General features: G+C 34.6%; 1 protein-coding gene across 1 annotated transcript in view; it reads right to left on the bottom strand.

The window, feature by feature from the left end:
• LOC126267871 (translation initiation factor IF-2-like) overlaps positions 1 to 24,604 on the bottom strand; it is a 128,185-nt gene that overhangs the window by 59,120 nt on the left and 44,461 nt on the right. The window contains exon 4 of the mRNA XM_049973181.1: positions 23,068 to 23,302. Within this exon, the coding sequence (XP_049829138.1) occupies positions 23,068 to 23,302 (235 nt within the window). The remainder of the gene's footprint in view (positions 1 to 23,067; positions 23,303 to 24,604) is intronic.

Below are 24,604 nucleotides of genomic sequence, written 5' to 3'. Positions count from 1 at the left end.
TTGGTGGGGAGGCTTGCGTGCCTCAGCGATAGTGATAGCCGTACTGTAGGTGCTACCACAACGGAGGGGTATCTGTTGAGAGGCCAGACAAACGTGTGGTTCCTGAAGAGGGGCAGCAGCCTTTTCAGTAGTTGCAGGGGCAACAGTCTGGATGATTGACTGATGTGGCCTCGTAATAATAACCAAAACAGCCTTGCTGTGCTGGTACTGCGAATGGCTGAAAGCAAGAGGAAGCTACATCCGTAATTTTTCCCGAGAGCATGCAGCTTTACTGTATGATTAAGTGATGATGGCATCCTCTTGGGTAAAATATTCCGGAGGTAAAATAGTTCCCCATTCAGATCTCCGGGCGGGGACTACTCAAGAGGATGTCGTTATCAGGAGAAAGAAAACTGGCGTTCTACGGGTCGGAGCGTGGAATGTCAGATCCCTTAATCGGGCAGGTAGGTTAGAAAATTTAAAAAGGGAAATGGATAGGTTAAAGTTAGATATAGTGGGAATTAGTGAAGTTCGGTGGCAGGAGGAACAAGACTTCTGGTCAGGTGACTACAGGGTTACAAACACAAAATCAAATGGGGGTAATGCAGGAGTAGGATTAATAATGAATAGGAAAATAGGAATGCGTGTAAACTACTACAAGCAACATAGTGAACGCATTATTGTGGCCAAGATAGATACGAAGTCCACACCTACTACAGTAGTACAAGTTTATTTGCCAACTAGCGCTGCAGATGACGAAGAAATGTAAGAAACGTATGATCAAATAAAAGAAATTATTCAGGTAATGAAGGGTGACGAAAATTTAATAGTCATGGCTGACTGGAATTCGGTAGTAGGAAAAGGGAGAGAAGGAAACGTAGTAGGTGAATATGGAATGGGGCAAAGAAATGAAAGAGGAAGACGCCTGGTACAATTTTGCGCAGAGCACAACTTAATCGTAGGTAACACTTGGTTCAAGAATCATAAAAGAAGGATGTATACATGGAAGAAGCCTGGAGATACTGACAGGTTTCAGATAGATTATATAATGGTACGACAGATATTTAGGAACCAGGTTTTAAATTGTAAGACATTTCCAGGGGCAGATGTGGACTCTGACCACAATCTGTTGGTTATAACCTGTACATTAAAACTAAAGAAACTGCAAAAAGTTTCAAGGAGAGCATAAGGGAGCAGTGGACAGGAATGGGGGAAAGAAATACAATAGAAGAATAATGGGTAGCTTTGAGGCATGAAGTAGTGAAGGCAGCAGAGGATCAAGGAGGTAAAAAGACGTGGGCTCGTAGAAATCCTTGGGTAACAGAAGAAATATTGAATTTAATTGATGAAAGTAGAAAATATAAAAATGCAGTAAATGAAGCAAGCAAAAAGGAATACAAACGTCTCAAAAATGAGGTAGACAGGAAGTGCAAAATGGCTAAGCAGGGATGACTAGAGGACAAATGTAAGGATGTAGAAGCTTATTTCACTAGGGGTAAGATAGATACTGCCTACAGGAAAATTAAAGAGACCTTTGGAGAAAAGAGGACCACTTGTATGAATATTAAGAGTTCAGATGGAAACCCAGTTCTAACCAAAGAAGGGAAAGCAGAAAGGTGGGAGTATATAGAGGGTCTATACAAAGGCGATGTACTTGAGGACATTACTATGGAAATGGAAGAGGATGTAGATGAAGATGAAATGGGAGATACGATACTGCGTGAAGAGTTTGACAGAGCACTTAAAGACCTGAGTCGAAACAAGACCCTGGAGTAGACAACATTCCATTGGAACTACTGACGGCCTTGGGAGAGCCAGTCCTGAGCAAACTCTACCATCTGGTGAGCAAGATGTATGAGACAGGCGAAATACCCTCAGACTTCAAGAAGAATATAATAATTCCAATCCCAAAGAAAGCAGGTGTTGACAGATGTGAAAATTACCGAACTATCAGTTTAATAAGTCACAGCTGCAAAATACTAACGCGAGTTCTATACAGACGAATGGAAAAACTAGTAGAAGTCGACCTCGGGGAAGATCAGTTTGGATTCCATAGAAATGTTGGAACTCGTGAGGCAATACTGACCCTACGCCTTATCTTAGAAGCTAGATTAAGGAAGGGCAAACCTACGTTTCTAGCATTTGTAGACTTAGAGGAAGCTTTTGACAATGTTGACTGGATTACTCTCTTTCAAATTCTGAAGGTGGCAGGCGTAAAATACAGGGAGCGAAAGGCTATTCACAATTTGTACAGAAACCAAATGGCAGTTATAAGAGTCGAGGGACATGAAAGGGAAGCAGTGGTTGGGAAGGGAATGAGACAGGGCTGTAGTCTATCCCCAATGTTATTCAATATGTATATTGAGCCAGCAGTAAAGGAAACGAAAGAAAAATTTGGAGAAGGTATTAAAATCCATGGAGAAGAAATAAAAACTTTGAGGTTCGTCGATGACATTGTAATTCCGTCAGAGACAGCAATGGAACAGGAAGAGCAGCTGAACGGAATGGATAGTGTCTTGAAAGGAGGATATAAGATGACCACCAACAAAAGCAAAAGGAGGATAATGGAATGTAGTCGAATAAAGTCGGGTGATGCCGAGGGAATTAGATTAGGAAATGAGACACTTAAAGTAGTAAAGGAGTTTTGCTATTTGGGGAGAAAATAACTGATGATGGTCAAAGTAGAGAGGATATAAAATGTAGACTGGCAATGGAAAGGAAAGCGTTTCTGAAGAAGAGAAGTTCGTTAACATCGAGTATAGATCTAAGTGTCAGGAAGTCATTTCTGAAAGTATTTGTATGGAGTGTAGCCATGTATGGAAGTGAATCATGGATGATAAATAGTTTGGACAAGAAGAGAATAGAAGCTTTCGAAATGTGGTGCTACAGAAGAATGCTGAAGATTAGATGGGTACATCACATAACTAATGAGGAAGTATTGAATCGGATTGGGGAGAAGTTTGTGGCACAACTTGACCAGAAGAAGGGGTCTGTTGGTAGGACATGTTCTGAGGTATCAAGGGATCACCAATTTAGTATTGGAGGGCAGCGTGGAGGGTAAAAATCGTAGAGGGAGACCAAGAGTTGACTACACTAAGCAGATTCAGAAGGATGTAGGTTGCAGTAGGTACTGGGAGATGAAGAAGCTTGCACAGGAGAGAGTAGCATGCAGAGATGCATCAAACAAGTTTCAGGACTGAAGACCACAACAACATTTGTAAGTTTCTTCATTTATTTACATTTCAGTTTAACACTCCCATCTTCGAAATACTGAAAATCCTAACCAGTAAATAATTTACATTGTCTCTTTGGCAGAACGAATTTAAAGTTTTTTTCAAGCTTCCTATAAATTTTCTCTCAATATCTGTTTTTCTATTACACACATCCTGTAATGCAATGTGTTTCATTTACTTCCAGCTCACTAATATTTTTAGAACGAACTCGAATTTGCTAACAATGTTGAACTTCTTAAGTAGAAGCTTCATTTATGTGAATAAATTTTAATAAGATTTTTTTTATTGTGTAAGAATGACAACTAAGAAAACAACAAAAAATCATTAAGGGTTTATCCCATTGACAACATTGTAGAAATGATATATGATTTGTTTTTAAAAGAGGATTGTGAAGGTGTAGGCTCTTCTATTGATGATAAAAGTGAATAATGCTCTTATGATTATGTATCTATCCTGTTTTCCAGAACATATATTTTATCATTATGAGAGCCCAATGTTTTCTTGTTACGTCAACTGTGAACACTTTGTGTTTTTCACTTTCATTCATTTTTATCATTCTATACCACTCTCTATTGTTGAACAAATGATCCATGCTTCTGTGATTATTTTATTTTTAGCACACCTTTCTTAATTCCCTTAGATTTTTTCTCGCCATTGTCGCCCACCGTACAAGCACACAAATTCGTCTGAAACCACAGATGTCTTCCATTATTTTTTTTTACATTTGACTTTGTTTTTAGTATAACTCTCATGAATAATTTTGGAATAGTTTATATATTATCACATGTGTACTCAATTCTATCAAAGTGACTTATAATTAATTTCATATGTTCATAAAATGTCTCCAGTCTGTATGTTGAAGGCATAACTGTCCATATCTTTACAATACAAATCAAGATTTTCACTGTGGTTCGGTTTCATAGCTCTCTAGTGAAAAACATACATCGGATCTTTAGATAGATCAAGTATACTCATATCCATATAGAACGGTTTATTAAATATGGTTTTGTCTTATTCATATTCATGGCAACAATGGTTTTATTAAATTTAGTTCTTCTCTGAAAGTCTGGTTTTGCTACACACACTTTCCTCCACCTGAAACTGAAGTCCACTCTGTTTCATATGTTCTCTATCGTCTTGCCAAACAGAATTAATTATTAACTTACATAAATAGTTTCCAGAGTCATTCCTCACTTTCGTCCTCATTTCTGTGTTAATGTCTCTATACCAATAATGATTCCTCAAATTTTTAAATTGTGTGTATGTTTGTTATCTTAATTCCTACAGACACTATGTAAGACTTCAGTAGTGAACTACTTAATTATGTTTACAATCCAGAGTAGTCAACAACATACTTTCTTTAATTTGAGGTACTGTTTTACATTTTGGAATTAATGTTATATCGCTTCATATCTTTGTGTAGATCATGTAGTTCTCTAGGATATCTAGATCTACATAAGATATACACTCATTTTTAAGAGTGCTTGAGAGTACACTTATTTTTTAGAATGTAACTATTGTGGATCGATTCAATTGAAAGGTATGGAAAATTTTGGTTCACAATGTACCAATACAAATTGTTTGCACAGAAATGTACTAAATAATTTGACATATTCACATCAAAATCTTCCATGTATATTTTTTAATTTGGTTTTACGTATCTTTTAAAACATGGAATGTTACACCTATTTTTCCTTTTCCAACCTTAAGAAGCACATCCTAATCATTTAACAATTCTAGTGATTGGTTAGTTACTTTCAGAATTGCTTCCACAGGTTATCTGCCTGTGAAAGTCCAAGATGGTTCCAAACTGTATGCTTTTATGCAAATTGTTCTAAAATTTTCGAAAACATCAGCCAATAAACAAACATCAGTTTTAAAATACAGAGCATGATATTCACAAGGATATTTGTATAAAATTTTTTTCAAAATAATTTATCATGTTTATAATCTTCATCACTTGTGTCACAATGATCCCACTTACTGCAAATTTCTTTACTTTTCTACTGCAAACTGCGTCTCTTAAAATTTACTCCAGGAATCCATATAATCATATGGATAGACATGTTTTCTGATAAACAGATTAAATAAATTTGCTGGGGAAAATTTCCTAACATTTGCGATTTTATTGTTTTTCAAATTTGATGAAAGTTTTTTGGACGAAGAAGTCATACAATTAAATATGTCAGTGAACATCATCTTCCAGTCATCTGTTCCTTGACAAGTCTAATCTATCTGTCTACATTGTTGGAAATAGAATCTACTCCTATCAAATCTATCTCTTTTTTAATATAACCATGCGTCTTACAAACCTATGAGAACATATCCAGAAAATTATGAAACTAAATTGTAAGAAACTGGGATTTGTTTGTTTTAGATTACAATTATTACTAAATGGATTTATAAATTTTTCTCTTAAATGATCATAATAATAAACTTTTTAATTATTGTGTAATGGGATCTATGTAATGAACATACGTTAGATCTTGTATGTCTCGACTATTGTTCAAATGACTATGGACTTATTTCTACAAATTCAGAATAAAATCTTCACATTTTCTCAACCTGCTTTCAAAAAGAAAATTAATGATCTTTTCGCTTTCTGTATATAGTAGAACCTTTGTGGTGTACATTAATGCATTTCATATTGTATCAGAAGCCACATAGTTCATGTTTCTGATTTTCCATTGTATATTAAGAGTGGCAGTTACCCAACTCTAATAACAAATTTCAAAAACTGGGATAATCAACAAATGGAAGTTTTTGTGTATGTTGTTTAAGCTTAAAACACACAAATGAGCCTTTTGCTTGTAATATAACTTTGAATGGTTCATAACTAAACAATTTGGTTCGTCACTTGCTAATTTTTACATAGTGTTATAATGGAATAAACATATACCACAAATAAATTTTACTTCTTCATGTTTTGTAATATGAGTTGAAACCAGAATGTCAATATTGGGTTTGTGATGAACAAGGTGTAAAAAAAATGAAAGAGAAATTACTTACTTCGAAAATTAAAAAAAATTAAAGATAACGGAATTAAAATTAGAGAGTACCATATATAATATTTAAGTGAGTCGGTACCTAATGCTTCAGGGATAGTGAAAGAGAGAAACAGAGAAATGCATAGAATTTAACTCATGTTGTTCCCCTAACAATCCTCAGAATTTAAGAGCAAGTTTTTGTTGCTTTCGTATTACATGCCTATCAACATAATTATTATTTAATTAGACAACAAAGAAGGAGTCTAGAAAAACCATTAAACATCTTTAGAAGTTTACATCAGATTTTGAAGAAATGTTAAGACTCGGTTATGATCTCAACTCACTAAACTTATACCAGGGAATGAGAGAGAATTTACCCACTGTCTGCTACTGTAAATTCTGTCTCTTTAAGCATACACACAAGGTGACTTGATTAATGACATAATTATTCTTTGACAGATTGGCTTAGTGTGATATTTCCAGTTCCTGAAATTATATAATTCTAATAATATTTCTAAACATTAGACTGTACTAATCATTTTTCAACACACTCTGTATAACACATATGGTAAAATTTTATTTGAATAAATTGATATTTTTGAACGATCTAGCATATATAACAGTCGATATCTTCAGACTGTTCCAATATTTCATAAGGTACTATTACTCTTTGTTTCAACGATTTTGAAAAATTATTACCTTTAAGAATGTAATTTCATTTAAATTATCTTAAAATTCTATCATACAAATCTTGCTATTTCGATTATTTTTCTGATGAAGTTTGTCTTGAAGTTCCCTCATTAAATCTTCAGTATTTTTTGTTTAGCTGGTATTACATTTAATCTATTTTTTCCAGAAATTTTCTCATTAATTCTTCTTATAAACCTTGAATATCGATAGAGCCAACTGTAGTTTTTCATGAACATCCTTTCATAAGATCTTCATATAATCTTGTGCAATTGACAAAGTGTTCCTTTTCCTGTTTAAAATATCACTTAATTGCTAGTTCCATTAGTTTTAACTTTCAGTTACTTTGAACTATAAATCATCACCACATTGTGGTAATTAATGATGTTGTTGATATCATTTTGAGTAGAATCAGTAAGTTACAGTTTCCTCAGTTTAGAACATCTTTCAGTTCATAGTAGCTATGCTCTAGCTTTTAATTGACTTACTGTAAGCCCTCTATTAATTGTATTAATTTTTTAATTATAAAATTAAACCTGTTTACAAAGTCAATCCAGTGCCTGAAAAGTACATGCAAATTAATACAATACAATTTATTTTGCTGATAATAAAATATTATTTCTTTATGAATGCAGTCAGTTACAAGTACATATAGTAGTGTGACACACTGAATGAATAAGTTCGAACATATTCAGAAGAACAACTATACAACACATTTAGATACATAGTTTTAAGATGTTTGGTTGCACTATTTGAGAGAAAATCTATTAATAACTAAGAACATTTTAATATTTATACATAATATTCCAGTAATTAATCTTTGATGATATTAGAATATTAAAAAATGTGAAACATCCGAAATATAATTAAATACCATGGACAGAAATAACACATAAAAAACCATTAAATTTGTGATATCATTTACTTCGAATTATTTTTCCTAATAAAAAGTTTTTAATAAATGGCAGCAGTTCCAAGCACATCTATGCTGTAACCATATATTGAACTTATTGCATTTTATTCAGAGAATCAACTATCAACTAAAGTTAAGTAGTAGGTTGGAATATATGTCGATCCATTATCTACCCAGAAAAGTGTACATTATAGGTCATATTTAATCTTATTTATAAACTGAGATTAAATTAAATTATTAGCCAATTACAATTTATAATATGAAAAGTAAAACATGATAGTCCATTAGCTTTAGAATAAAATTAAGTGAAAGACTTGGATTTTACTATCAGACTGAAATGAAACACAAAAATAGTAATAACTTTATGTACTAAAGTTGTTGATGAAATCAAAGACTATTAGAAAAAATTGAGGATTTATTAGTGAATTATCTGAAATATAGAATATGTAAAAAAGCAGAAATATATCAACTGCAAAAATAACTGTAAGAAAAGGAACGTTTCTATTTAAAAGACATAGTAAATAATGCGATAAAATCAAGGAAGAACAGATTCTATATATTGCACACCAAAACACTATGCTTAGAAAGATTGTTTTCAAGTTTTACATTTACTATGTACAATTTCTCCACATAACGGTGGCAGATTCGATGATGATAAATTATTTTATGCATTAATTCAAGAAAGTTAAAATTGTGAGCTTGTTGGTAGAAATGCTCAAAAATATTTTTGAGTTACATAAAAAAATAAAGGGCAAGTAAAGTATTAAATGATCTGTCTCACTATACCAAACTATTTCTGTGAAGATAACAAACAAATATATTGATTAATAAATTGTCATAGAAGCAGTATGTATACTCATAGTTTAATTAAACTACCTACACCTATACCATATGATCCAGTTGTTGTTGAACAGGAAGTCATGATACCATGGAAGATTTGAAGCCAATCCAATAAAATAAAAGCTATTATGACACATAATTTGTGTAAAGATGAGCTAGTGGCATTTGTATGTAAGACTTATTAAGAATAGCCTGATAAACGTAATGCAGTTCAAGAAAAATTAAAAGTACCTGTGTAATCAAGGAAGTATATAAGTAATGGAAAGATAGAGATATTGAAAGAGAGACGAATTATTTTAAGAGTAGTTAAATTTGAAACAAATTTAAAGTATTTTTGATTGGTTATATAAGTATTTATATACAATACATATTTCTTCTACAGTTAGAGTGTATAAATAATTCACATTATCTTCAGTTAATTGATCTATAAATGAAGATATATAGGGATCTTCATTATCAGGAAAATGTACACATAGAAAAATGAGAGTATTAATTTTCTGATTTGTAATAAACACATTTATATACATATAATCATTAATAAAATTATTCCTCCTATAGAAAAGTAAAGATCAGCCTCTTTGGTCACTACATCTGATTATGAAATAAAAATATTCCTAATAAAAAAGGTTTTTGTGTTAAATGCCAGCTGTTGCAGTTACATCTAATGCTAATTGAAGTTCTACTAATAATTTTTAAATTTATTCTGAATAACTGGAAGATCGTCAGCAACAATAAGGAGATGTTTGTGATCATGACTAAGGATATTAATAGATATTTGAAGGAAACTGATAATTCTTTATGAAACTGTTTGATTACATTTCACATTTGTGGATCAGTTGTTGCTTCTAGTTCACTTAAGTTTATTTTATCTTTATTCATACCATCTTTAGGCTACAGCTTATTTTCTAAAAGTCCATTAATTATAACCAAAATATCATTAAACTCATAATAAAAAGGGAACAGTTTTAAAAGAAATATACACATATCACCACTTGTATTTTTGTTGAAATTTTAACCAGTGACAACTACAGTACAGCTCATGTAAGTAAAAATATTTATCTAATTCTTTATGAATAATTTATGCATAAAATCAGATATGAATTTCATTTATTTTGCTCTGTGATAAGAAATCCAAAGTGTGCCAGCATGACTGGATATATTTAAATTTATGATTCCATCTTCATATTCTCTAATAGGATTAGGTTATTCCTCACAATGAAAGCGCTTGATTTTCATTGTTTAATGATGTTATCTACCTAAAAATTACTTACTGCTGTATGAAATGAATCGATTACGTTATACAGCTGTCCTTTTACATTTCTTTTTTACTCTACTCCCATTCTTCCATTGCTAAATCATGTCTTTTCTCGTCTTCCATTTCTGCATCAACTTCCTTCTTATTTATGACTTCATTTGTTATAGCTGCTGATCCACCTGGTAGTGAACCAGTACTGGGTAATTATTGTAATTCCACCAATAACAAAGGAAGCAAATCTTCTTCACGTTTGTTATTTTAGAGCCTCCCTTTTGGTTACAAATTCAGTAATCTTTTTCACAATAGGTATATAAAATTTATGAGTAGATATCCTGAAGTTTATGTGTTTTTTATTTACTACATAAGTTAAAACAGCATCAGTTTTCTTTAGTTGTCCACTATTCAGTAACTTTTAAATGATATTGATTTAATGTTGCACTAGGAAGCTAAGTATAACCAATATGAAGTTACTCCTTTACATAGATAAAATATTTATGAAGAAGAACATCTGTTAGGTAGCTTTGACATGATGCTATGGAAATATGTGATTTTTCTGGGTGTGCTACTTTACTGCTATTAAAATTATTATAAATCTCAACAATTTACATGTACTTCAATGTCAATAACTACATGTTTTCCCCTACATTATTCCTCTAGTTGCTGCAACTGTTAATTTTTCCCATAATGAGGCACGAGGAATATGCACCCTTTCTTTGACTGCTAACTGAAGTTCTTTATCTGCTTTCAGTCATTTTTGTAATCCTTCATTCGTTGAATAGGCAATGTCAATTCTTTTCCGACCTTTATCTGGTGGATTTATTATTTGATCAGCAGCAGATAATCTTTAATATACCTTTCTTCCGAGACCACAAAATCTATAGCCAGAAGGATGCTTTTCGAATGGAAAGTATGTCAATGAAAGTATTTACTATACCTTTCCCATATATATCACGTCTCAGAACATGAAAACATTAAATTTAATGGTAAACTTCTGTCCTAAGCCCAGTTTCTCATTGTGATAATATTTATTTCTAGCTAATTCTTCTCCGTAGACTTCTGATAACCTGTGGATTAATTCTCTTACTTCATTCATCGAAAAATATTCTATAGGTATTTTGTATGTTTCTTTAGTGAAACTTCAACCACTTTTTTGACTGAAGAATCTGAATCTATTTCTCTTAACCTTGAGAAAGAGAGAACTACAATCTTTTATGAGACCTGTGGATCTATTCCTCTACCTTATTTGAATTATTATCAGAATACAATGCTCCAAAATTTTATAGTACATCCAAATAATTTGATAACTCAACTGAACGAATTTTGTGACCATGCCCTCCATAGCAATCTTTTTTTCACTTTTTGTTAAGAGATTAATTAATCCATCTATACATTCATATTATTTTCCACCAGTTCTTCAATTATTTCCATTGAATTGAATTGGTAAATGGCCGATAAATTTAAAAGATTTGACAGGTCAATCCGTAGATTTTATCATCCCATTTTTAATATAGGTAAACTTCCTTTGTTCATGTTTTTTTTCACAGTATCCTGAGCTTCATATTTCTACTTTTAATTTCCCCTTCATATTGTTTCGGTGCATTATCTATTTCTGACTAATTAATGTCTAGTCACACAGAGCAGGATGATTATCAGACAATGCATGATTTTGTCTTTCATATCCAGGTAAACATCCAAGACAATGGTAAGGAACCATCTGTTTTTCAATCCTTCTGTTTTATTCAATAGGTTTCTGAAGAATACAACCTAATCCTTCAATTCCTTGTATTAAATTATTCTTTCAATTTTTCAACTTGTTTCTGTTTCGTTTAGCTTTTTTTTAACACATTCGACTTCATATTTCCAAAACATTTAATATAGATGAAAAAAATTAATGAACTGTTTTATCTTGTTCAAGATCTTGCCAGAAATCTATAATTTCATGTCTGTACTTACCTTCATTAGGTCTCCTGGTCATATGTATTGTAAACGTCCAAACCGATCTTCATTCCTACATTTGCTACAATACTACTTACAACTGTCGAAACTTAAATCACCAACAAACTCATGGTAAATTCTTGCCATGCTGTGTTTAAATATTTAAAAAAAATGACTATCTCTGGCTAGTTGCTTCGATATTTCACAACATGTCTGAGATAAGGGGAATAATCTATTCCTTTATGTCTACCTCTAGTAAAATATTCTCTAACATATCTTAACATCTAAGATCGAAATCATCAAATGCAACTACCAGATTCTTTAGACACCTAGTTGTATAGTTTCATCATTATTTTCAATAAAAGTTTAGATCTACTTATTGCTGTTATCTTCCAATTTCTTGTATATTTTTATAAATTTTGATACTTTGGTTGATCTATGCTTTTAGAGAAAACATACAGATGTTTGATTTCATTTGAGTACCACCATACTAGTACTAAATAATAGTTATGTCATTAATGTCGTTTTTCCACATCCATTTGGCAATACTATTGCACATAGAATAGAATTCTACCAAATCTTGCTGTGTTTGATTTCTACTCTGGAATTCTTATTTTTGCTTACAAATGTGGTATGTAATTATATAATATTTATTGGTCTTAAATGAGCCATCTTTTTCAGTAGAGTGGTAAGTCACCTGCACTCAAAAAATATTGATAGGTGTACATATAATAGAAAATTATATCAATGTTCAGTATTTGGCTTACATACAACATTCCTAACTCCAAATATTGCACCAAGAAATAAGAAACTGTATTGCGATGCACAAATAACATAATTTCTAGCAAGCGAATATAGTTTGAAAAGTTTGGAAAAAATAAACCATCCAAAATAGGCTAATATACATATTAATGAAGATGAAATTTAAAATACTATTACTGTTAAGAGTGATGTTATATTATACATGTATAAAAATTACTGTATTGGATGTATGTTAGTATTTAGTAACCAACCTGTTGAAGCAAATGAAAAAACTGTTAACAACAAATCTCCTTAAACTATTCCATTAGAATTAATTAACATCAGTTTTAATTTGACTTATGGGATTTTTGCGAGACATGCTGATCATTTTCATTTAGAAATAAATATTATGTCTTCGTTCAAGCTTAATGCTGAATTTCAAGGACAACTATTTTATGAGCAGCATTATTCCATACATACTCCAATTTTTGATACTACACAGGCTTTTGGAATAACTATGATGGAAATGATACCTTAATGACTTCAGTGGTGTTAGTATAAGAGTGATTTTTGTATAGCACAATAAACTTCATCCTCATTAAATAATTAACTAGATCAAGAGCTATCAATTTTCATTCCTTGTGAATGAGGAAAGAAAATAAAACCTTTCATAAATATAGGAGAGGGATTACTTCATCCAAATAATGGGGTTTCAGATTGTAGCAGTTGATAGATCATATCATTCAACATATGATGGAAAGTATAATAAAAACTTAATTGATAATAAAGTGCTAAAGCGGTATGATTTTATACCCATTAAGAAAGGAAAATATGTTATGCATAGAAGATAAAATGTTGTAGATTATATCGAAATTCGCATACGTTTTGTTAATTTATGAGCTAAATTATAAGCAAGAGCAACGAAAAAATGTGTTGTAGAGTCCAAAAATTCTGATATCATTTTATGAACTGTTAACTGTGGATTGCCAGACTTAGTTGGAAAAAGAATTTTGTGTTGGATATCAATAATTTTTTAAACTATCAGAATTTGACATGTGGCACTACATATTTTTTACATTTCAGACAAATGGAAAAAAATAGTCACTTGCCTGAATTGTCATTATTAGATCATATTAAGCTATGCACACTATTCTTGAAAAATGGAAGGAATGAAGTTCTACCACAAAAGATTTGGAACATAGATCCAATGAATAATTATTTGAAATTATATAACATAGTCCTGGACTTTAAATGAGTTATACACCTGCAATAAGATTTAGCTAAAAATCCATTAAACTTCCTACCAAACTATCCCATCTATGTGATTAACATGATGTTATGAAAGAATTGTGTGACCTCACAGAAATCAGTGATGAAATTAGTTGCCACTTTTAATAAAAAAATTTCCTACAGACACTTTAGCTTATAAAATTATGTATGTGAAGAAGAATCTCCCATTTGGTTCATAATACAGGATATGAATATGAAATTTTAAACTGAAAAAGTGATGTCCAATTTTATTCATTTTTTGGCAAACAGCTCTTTTTTAAGTAGATTACCATAACATTATGAATTTTTAAAATCCCTTCATACTTGGCTCAGAAATTACAAGAGAGGTATACCCAGCCCCTATGAGATATGCAGTTGACTTACTTCTTATATAAAAGTGAAGAAGTAACAACAAAAAAAAATTTTTTTACCTAGTTGTGAGCTACCCAACTCATGTTTAATCTTTGGCTGAGCTGCATATCAAAACTGTCAAAAGATGGCACTGGTGCTATCTCCATTTCATTTAATAAGAGAATATTGTTTCTTTTACACACTAATTAGTGTTTTAATATTAATTTTAGTTTTCTGATTGAGATTACCTGTTCTTTAGTGTCTTCAAATAAAATGCAGTAATATGAGGAGGGGCATGTAATTACAACCCAAACGAACTGCTGAAAATATTCATTTTAGAATATACTGCTCTCATGAAGTACATATACAACATTTGACACTCTTTACTTCAACTATACTCTACCATACACTTTGACACAAGGGTGTGTGCATTACCAGAGGTCACTATAATGTAATGTGTATAGACAGCTAGTCATCTTGCTAAAACAAACGATATCCTTGCCTATCCACTTAATAGCAGCCCAAATGAATGGAGTACTACTGTTAATTCGGAAGTTAGTCTCTATGTAGCACCATGTACATGTTGTCTGAGGGCTCCAAAACATAAAAATTGTGTGGGGGCAATGTGGAGTCTCTTTTGCTCTTTTGTAACAAAATTAAAAAGATTTTGATGCAAAACAACCTTCAGCTAAAGCTGTGTGGTGAATGTATGAATAAGAAAGGCATTTAAGAGTTTTATAAGGAAAAATATAGAAAATATAGGTGCTGCAGTTTATGTAAAAAATAAAAAAAATTATAATAAAATAAACAAGGATAAAATTATGAGAACCCTGCTTACAAACGTGTTACAAATGTAAGTACGTTTAGCTTCTAAAAAAACATGAAATGTCATTGATTCATAAGAGTCTCATGTCTACTAAAAATTTTGAATGATTTATTGACATTTACTCTGTTTACCTTGTTTCCTTAAACCTGATATTCTTAGTACAAAGATTGTATTATTAAAAATTAAGCTAATCTCATTTGGTTTTAGCAGACAGCATATGGTATAGTGGCACTCGAGATGGGTCTAGTCGCACGAAGAATTTGTGGTGAACAAATGTTTACCGATCCTTAATTGTTTATTGTGGGCATAAACTGGATTAGGCATGAGTTCAGCACAGCAGTAATGCAGCTCAATTCAGTTCCATTTTCAAGACGATATTGCTGAACAGTTTGACGTTGTAGTTTCCATATCCGTAAGACAATAACGTTTTCTGAAACTTAAAAAGGTGTAAGATTAATAAAATTTAATACAGAGATGACAAAACACCTGTAATTGGTATTAGTTACAGCACTTAATGAGTGGCAGGGCTATTCTCCTTAGTCTGAACGTTTATGTACTTCGTGTTCCCATTTTGTAAAATAAATAAACTGTTTTTATGAATCCAGTACCTGAATTACACAGTCTTGTATGTTGTGCAGCTTCAGTCTGTGCGTCTAGATCTCATCATACTACATTTCCAGTGCCACTTAACAATATTTTGACCACACAACTCAACAGATTAGCTACCAGTAGCATATGCTCTGAGTGTAATTTGAAATAATATATTATATAATGTAGAAATACTTTATTTGTTGCTTTTAATATGTGGAAAGAGTCATATGTTTGACTGATATACGTTTTTACTGTAAATACTTCTTTTGTTGACAGCAGTAGATGCCAAAATTCTACATGTATATATCCACTAAGCGTTTTTCCTATTTCCTGTACAATATAAATAGTATTTTCTTATTATAAGTGAGGGAAACCCCAAAGTTATGTAATGCCTTGATTACATATAACTTGGCTATTAGGAAACAGATTGTTATAATGTCAACAATCAATGTGTTTTATAATTTCCATATATCAAGGATGAAGATATACTTTGTATACTGGTTGGTCTGTGGTCCTTCTGTGCTGTAAGTGAGTCACAAGGTACTTGTAAGTGATGGTCAATTGCACAAAAAACTAAAAGTTAAATACCATAACAAAAATAATGACCAGGTATATTGTTTAAGGATCTTACTGAGTTACGTATTTTCAGTTGTTGGATTATGAGCAAACAGTCTTCTACAAAGAAATGAGTAGCAAAATGCATCATTTGTCCATAGTTAATATTAGCCTGTTTTCACTAATGACCTGATAAATTCTTCTCATGTGCGAATTTCCTTAAGCCTCTCTAGAGAAATCTCTGCGTACAAATAACATATGTTTGACATTTCTGATTTTATGATAATGCACCAAAGAGAAGAAATTTGGTCCCTTTCTAACACACTTAACTAGACATGACCAGGTTCATCAGGTTCCCCAGTAAGCATAGGTGGAGAATGTATCTGTATCTCGCTATGACTGATGTTGAAAGGTGTGCACTAAGTATAACATACATTCGTGTGTACTTAAATGCAATAGCAATTTTAAATTCGATTTACAATTATCTTAGTATGTGTTAATAGTTTTTCTTAACCTGGTCAAGTCATGAAGTACACAGTGTGTACCTTAAATATTTTAAGAAATATGAGAAACAAACGAAAAACAATGTAATGTGGATCATAACTTTGTGCAACTACAATAAAACACATGATGAAAACATTTTTCTTTACTTATTTTATCACTAGGACTGAAGTGCCTTTATATTTACAAATCAAATACCTGACAAACTAAAAACTCAATAGATTACTTGGTTCCTGTCAAGGTAATTATCTGTAACAGATTTGAGCTCCATAATCCACGACGAACTTATTTTGCCCATTTATTATTGATTGTTTGTTCCACACACATGACTCATCAACAGTCCATATAACACATTAAATAAGTCTTCTCAAAGCAAAGTACTCAGTGTATGTTTCGAGTAAAAAGGCGCAACAGTAAAAGAGGAATCGAAAATTAATCAAAATTTCATTTCAACACCACTCTGGTTTAGAATGGATGCTAGATGTAGTACACAGTACATCGTATGACCCATCAACTGCAGAGATTGCCTACCCAATGCGATTATTGATCTTATCACTCTTTTCACATTGTTCTCCGTACACCACATTCTTTTTCTAGCCCATAATTAGAAGTCGACGACAGTCGTGTTTGACAGTATGATATGGCACATCTTTGTTACAAAATATTGACTTGCCTGTCAAGAAAGTACGACAAATAGGCCATGTGGTCCACTGAAAGGCTTTGGTGGACGTGCCGACGCTATGGGCGCATGTTTAAGTCTATTAACATGTTTTCCTGCAAGCAGCTTCAGATATGTAACTGCTTAACGTGCGCCGTTGTAATGATGTGTGGATTCGTGTACACCGTATCCAATGCAATGGCATTGTTTCAGTTTCGTGCAGGTCTGTTTCGGTGGCGCTTCGCCGGGTGAAAATCCCCTGCGTCTCGAGCTCTTTGTACTACAGCCAGAAACATGTCTGGACAACTATACATTCCTTCTCGTTGCAGATAAATTTCAGCGCACTTCGTAGCTTGCTCCCTGGCCACCTCATTGCACATGCCTAAGCAAATAAAGTTCGTGTTATGAAATGTTTCCAGAAACATCTACTACAGTAACAACAACTGAACAAGCTGTTTTTACAATGAATCCTGAGCAGAAATTCCACATTATGAAAATCAGGTCTGTTGCTTCCGGAGGGATGTACATGTTGTATTGTACGATGTGGCATGCCGCAAAGAAAACTCTCAAGGTAACGCCAGAGCATTCGAAACTTTGTAATTTTTTATATTTGTGGTGCATAAAGTTAAGAATAAGAATATCAATTTCTCATTGCAGTTTGATGCAAGTTTGAAGATTAGAGAGGAAACCGGCTGTGTAGTTTTCCTGGGGAAAAGTTTACGATATTGTCACGATGGTCCATTTGGCTGACTTAGGATGCAAGTCCAGTTTCCAGTGGATTGCTAGTTCGAACTTTTCTATTTGTTTATGTTTGTTGTGTGTGTGTGTGTGTGTGTGTGTGTGTGTGTGTGTGTGTGTGTGTGTGTGTGTGTGTGATTTAAGGGCCGTTATCGATGAAGTTATCAGCTCTCGTTTTTTTGTTTTTGTCCTCTTCAAGTACCTATACCATTTTCATATAAAATTTAACGAATGAGATGCTGACAATCATAAGAGGCTAAAGAATATCGTCGTCAGTTTTGAAAATGTGCCATGTACTTATGATTTTGGCATCTCTCGATCTTAAGTGACCTAGCTTGATCTATGTCTGTAGCCCCACACTGTGTGTATGAACATTCACGAAAAGCTATGTCTCATCTTCCTCGGATATTAATTTCCATATTGGCGTAAAGCACAAAGCACAATTTTGTGGTCCTCTGCTGCTCAATTGTTACCTGCAGATCGTACCTTAATTTAGCATCTACCCAATGCACACAGTATATAATCCGAGGTGTATCGGCAGTTTTATCTGCACCACAAGTCACAGAAAATTCCTCATGAAATGGATGATAACGAGGACAAAGAAATGCTGGAATAGGTCATAATTGTGTGTGTGTGTGTGTTGCACTCAGTATAAGTTCTTTACATCTGATTCTAACTTCACAATTATTGCAAGCTTTAGAATTGTCAAGAGACACTATTGTTGCTAGCCTATAAAGGGATATATTGTGAATTAAGATTAACAATAAATATAACCTTAAATATTAATTATTACTTCATAACGAAAAAGTGGGGACGTCATTTTTTCGTAGGAAGTATAGGATGTTGAGACTTGATTAAAAAATGTGATTTCCTAAAACGCCTATCTGTCTCAAAATTTTGTTTTGTGCTTTTGGCCCTTTCGTTTCTCTGTACCTCAAATGTGTCCAAAATAAAACATATATGCTAATTTATGGATACCATGTGAGTTAGCTTTAGTATCTTTAATACTTCGATCTTTAGTACTTCCGTATCCCACTTCTTTGCGTACTGAATCTTCCTGACTAGCCGCCTAAACTTCATTTTACCCTTCATCGCTGCCAAAGTGTGATCTGAGTCTGTATCTGCTCTTGAGTATGCTTACAATTCAGATCTGATTTCGGAATCACTGTCTGACCTTGATGTAAAGTAACTGAAACCTTCGCTTATCACCAGGAATTTTCCAAGTGTAACTCTTCCATTTGTGGTTCTTGAACAGAGTATTTACATTTAGTAGCTGATCTTTACTGTAGAACTCAGACTTTCTCCCATCTCACTGCTAACGGCAAGGCCATATTCCCCCGTATCCCTTCCTTCTGTTCGTTCCCATACAACCACATTTCCAGTTCCCCATGACTATTAGATTTTCATCTTTCTTTATGTATTGAATTAACCGTTCAATACCATCACACACTTTCTTTGTCTCTTGATCTTCAGCTTGCGACGTCGGCCTCTATACCTGATGATTCTGATGAAAACAACCCTTCGACCGAATGGTCACAGTAACACGCTCTCTATCCTACCTTCCTATTCATAACGAGTCCTACTCCCGTTACATTATTTTCTGCTGCTATTGCTATTACCCTATATTCATCTGACCAGAAATCGTCGTCTTCCTTCGATTTCACTTCACTGTTCCCCACTGTATGTAGACTGAGACTTTGTATTTCCTATTTCAGATATTCTACCTTCCCTGCTACGTTAAAACTTCTGAAATTCCACGCCCAGACTGGTAGAACGTTATCCATTCGAAATTTGTTCAACCTTTTTCTCGTGGTCACCTCCAACTAAGCATCCCTAAGCACCCCCTGCCGGAGATTCGAATGGGGGATTATTCCGTAATCATTTCCCTATGGAGAGAACGTCATAATACTTTTTCAGTTACTGGCCACATGTCCTGTGGACACACATTACGTGCCTTTAAACCAGTGGCATCTGTTGCCATCTGCAACCCCATTCCCGTGATCATTGCTTATTCGTCTGCCTTTATGAGTTATCCTCCCCCCCCCCCCCCTCCCCTCCAATGGAAAGAGAATACCTTGAGACTCCATTCGCTTCTCCGCCATCCTTGACAAGGCGTCTGGAAGAATGGGGTGACTTCTTTTGCCGGAAGTCTTCGTTAGCCAACGAACCGGTTGTGTTTTTCGAACCAGGGGCCGATGATGTTTTGATTACTAATTCAAGACGCTACCCCTAGGTCATGGTTTCACCATTATCATGACATACAGAATCGATAATGTCTTCGCTCTCCTCGATGATCCCTGAAGTCTGTTTTTCCTTCTAGACGACTGCCTGGTGCTCCACGCGTTCAAGATCATTATTTAACTGCGGAACATTACTTGCAGACCGAACCTCACAGCTACTGAAAACCCCTGTGTTCTTCATCTGTTTCATTTCTTCAGTGGAACACTTTGCCCAGCAATTCCTGACAGTTGTCAGACTAATACCGTGCTACGCCAGTACTACCAAATACGTAACGGTCTTGAAATTTAGAGAGTTTTTCGTAACCTGAATTTACTGTGAAAGTGATCGGTCCAAGGGGTTAACGAACCTTAAAAGCTCATATGATTCTCTAATCCCGCGGTTGAGTTTAACAACGTCGGTTGCTTCCAAAGAATCTGAAGGAGGCAGGGTAAATCATAGTACACACACACTACATGAATCTTTAATACATTTTCTACACCACGGTATATTGGACCACAACATATGGGGCATTTACTGTAATTCAGAGTTTACACAACGCTGGTTTCGTAAATAGCGAACTGCTATGGAAGATGTCCATTCTGCATTTGAATACACGTCTCTAGTACCAAGCAACCATACTCAAATACAGTCTGTCTCTTTTATAAGGGGATGGAGGTCACAAATTAAAGTATATTCCTTTCAAACAGCGACAGTGTTTCATTTTATGAACGCTTAACGAGAGCGCTACGAAAATGAGAAACCTTGCTTCGCGAGCAAAGTGTGGCAAATGTTTGAGCGCAAGAATACCTGATCATTAATGAAACATCTTACAAGTGTTGTTACAAGGTACAGAGGGCTTTGCAAGATGTATTCCCCGAAACACCATCGTTCCACGAGAAGTGAAAAATGTAAAATTTTTCGACCTTTTTCCTGTTTTTGTTGTTGTTGTTTTTGTTGTTGTGGGCTTCAGTCCTGAGATTGGTTTGATGCAGCTCTCCATGCTACTCTATCCTGTGCAAGCTTCTTCATCTCCCAGTACCTACTTCAGCCTACATCCTTCTGAATCTGCGTAGTGTATTCATCTCATGGTCTCCCTCTACGATTTTTACCCTCCACGCTGACCTTCAGTACTAAATTGGTGATCCCTTGATGCCTCAGAATATATCCTACCAACCAATCCCTTCTCCTAGTCAAGTTGTGCCACAAACTCCTCCCCAATTCTACTCAATACCTCCTCATTAGTTATGTGATCTACCCATCTAATATTCAGCATTTTTCTGTAGCACCACATTTCGAAAGCTTCTATTCTCTTCTTGTGTAAACTATTTATCGTCCATGTTTCTCTTCCATACATGTCTACACTCGATACGAGTACTTTCAGAAACAACTTCCTGACAATTAAATCTATACTCGACGTTAACAAATTTCAGCTCTTCAGGAACGCTATCCTTGCCATTGCTAGTCTACATTTTATATCCTCTCCAATTCGACCATCATTTATTTTGCTCCCCAGATAGAAAAGTCCTTTATTACTTTAAGTGTCTCATTTCCTAATCTAATTCCCTCACAATCATCTTTTTTAATTCGACTACATTCCATTATCCTCGTTTAGCTTTTCTTGGTGTTCATCTTGTAACCTCCTTACAAGACACTATCCATTCCGTTCAACTGCTCTTCCAAGTCCTTTGCTGTCTCTGACTCAATTACAATGTCATCGGCGCACCCCAAAGTGTTTATTTCTTTTCCATGGATTTTAATACCTTCTCCGAACTTTTCTTTTGTTTCCTTTACTGCTTGCTCAATATACATATTGAATAACATCGGGGAGAGGCTACAACCGTGTCTCACTCCCTTCCAAACCACTGTTTCCCTTTCGTCTTGCTCGACTCTTATAACTGCCATCTGTCTCGGTACAAATTACCAATAGCCTTTCGATCCCTGTATTTTACCTCCGTCACCTTCAGAATTTGAAAGAGAGTATTCCAGTCAACACTGTCAAAAGCTTTCTCTAAGTCTACAAATGCTAGAAAAGTTGGTTTGCCTTTCTTTAATCTTTCTTCTAAGATAAGTCGTAGGGTCAGTATTGTCTCACGTGTTCCAACATTTCTACGGAATCCAAACTGATCTTCCCTGAGGTCGGCTTCTACCAGTTTTTCCATTCGTCTGTAAAGAATTCGCGTTAATATTTTGCAGCTGTGACTTATTAAACAGATAATTCGGTAATTTTCACATCTGTCAACACCTGCTTTCTTTGGGATTGGAATTATTATATTCTTCTTGAAGTCTGAGGGAATTTCGGCCGTCTCATACATCTTGCTTACCAGATGGTAGAGTTTTGTCAGGACTGGCTCTCCCAAGGCCGTCAGTAGTTCTAATGGAATGTTGTCTACTCCCGGGGACTTGTTTCGACTTAGGTCGACTTTTTTCTATTTTTTATAATTTTACTATGATTTATGTGTTAATAATTGTGATTTGAAATGTAGCTCATCTCTGAACAAAACAAGATATACTCATTTTTGAAAATTTACTCATTTAGTTAGTCTTCAAAATAAACAAAGTGTTCCATGGAAGTTCTTAAAGTATATCGTAAGGGGAAAAGTTTGTGAACACTGCCTCTATGGTGATTAGGGCCATCATTTGTCCTAGCAATGGTAGGTTTCGAAACAAGAGTTCAGAGATGCTGCCGACAATCGCTGCTGCTGCTAAATCCAGCGATGCAGTGACGTTTTAAAGCGCGTCCCTGCGCTTTACTGTGCGAGAGATCTGTGGGCTCCCGCGACGCACTGACCTGTGGCGGTGAGCGCAGCGCTCTGTGCCGTGCTGTGGCGAGCGTTGGCAGCCGGCAGCTGCAGCCGGAGCCGGCACGCGCGCTAATGAGTGCGGCGGGGGCGGCTGGGGGCGGCTGGGGGCGGCAGGGGCCCGGCGCGGGTTGGCGGGGGTGGTGCGTGGAACCTCGGCTGCCGCCTCGTTAGCGGGGGCGGCGCGTCGCGCGGTAAGCCAATCAGTGCCTCTGGCGCCACCGGCTGCACGCGCATCACAAGGGACTACGGCTGTTCTCGCGGGTCCCGTTGTTTCCACTGCTAGTGTCAAAAAGCGTTGCGCCAAGCTTCTATTAAATGAGGGGTACTCAAAAAGTATTAATTATAAATTAATTTTAAAATTATGTTTTCTTTCATCTATGACTTTCGTTGTCCTGATGTCCTGAGTGGCGTCTCACATTATGTCGATAATTATCACCTTCGATCTGTCTAATTAAAACGGAGTGAAACCAGTTTTTCGTGCGATATTGGGAAAAATATGTGGATATCATTATTCATCTGATTGATTAGTCAAATGAAAAAAAAAAATACATCTCAATTCAGAAAATTTACGCCTTCTCTTGTTGGTAACCAGTTAAAACACGTAAATAAGATATCAAAAAAACCGTTACAGGTACTATAATAATAATAATAATAACAACGGACACTAATACTGTTATTAACACCTGACTTTAATAAAAATAAAGACAATAATAATTTACACAGTCAATATCGGTGATAATAACAGCAAAAGGCATTAAGTGTGATATGGACTAGCTTAGCACATTTGAACACATGTTACGGAAGCGAAAGGGACAGAGAAATAGAAGAAGACGGAAATGAGAGTGACAGTGGCTGTTAAGAAAGGACACAGTTTCAATAAAGCCCTCTTCCGACATGGGATAGTGAAAGGTTGTGGTAAAAGGGGACTGACGAGAGTGAGCTGCAGATGAGGGAGGGATTGCGCACAAGTATTCGTGGTCGGTCCTAGCCTGCGTGATCTTTCAAAGGAGAGCCCATGGAGAGTAACATCAGCATAATCCAGTAAGGGGAGTATTAGTGGCTATAAGATTTACTTTTTAATTACGAAAAGAAATATGAATACGAATGAAGTGACACTGGCACCTTCTTACATACTGCAACCGTGTGTTCAATCTACTCTAATTGATGGACGAGAATTATCACTACGTTATTTGCAGAACAGAAGAGTTTATTTCTGTATCATTTAGGAATAAGGGTGGAAGACATTCTCCGAACTAGACAAAGATTTGAAAATCATCAGTGCCAACAGCTTCAACAAATGACTCATAACAACCCCAGAAATACACATTATCCAGAAAGCCACTGCAGAGAACAACCTGGAGATTAATTATCAGATAAACATCACCCAATACTCTGCTAAACTCAACAAAATAAATGATAAGGTAAGATAAAGAAAGGTATCAAGTTTTACACTTCCCCATACTGAAACAAGTACTAATTTATCAACCCACGCATAAACATTGTATGTATAAAATGTGTGTGTAT

The sequence above is a fragment of the Schistocerca gregaria genome, chromosome 4 (assembly GCF_023897955.1).
Source record: "Schistocerca gregaria isolate iqSchGreg1 chromosome 4, iqSchGreg1.2, whole genome shotgun sequence".
In the NCBI taxonomy this organism is placed as follows: Eukaryota; Metazoa; Arthropoda; class Insecta; order Orthoptera; family Acrididae; genus Schistocerca; species Schistocerca gregaria.
The sequence above is the reverse complement of the archived record's forward strand: the minus strand, read 5'-3'. Positions and strand labels throughout refer to the sequence as shown.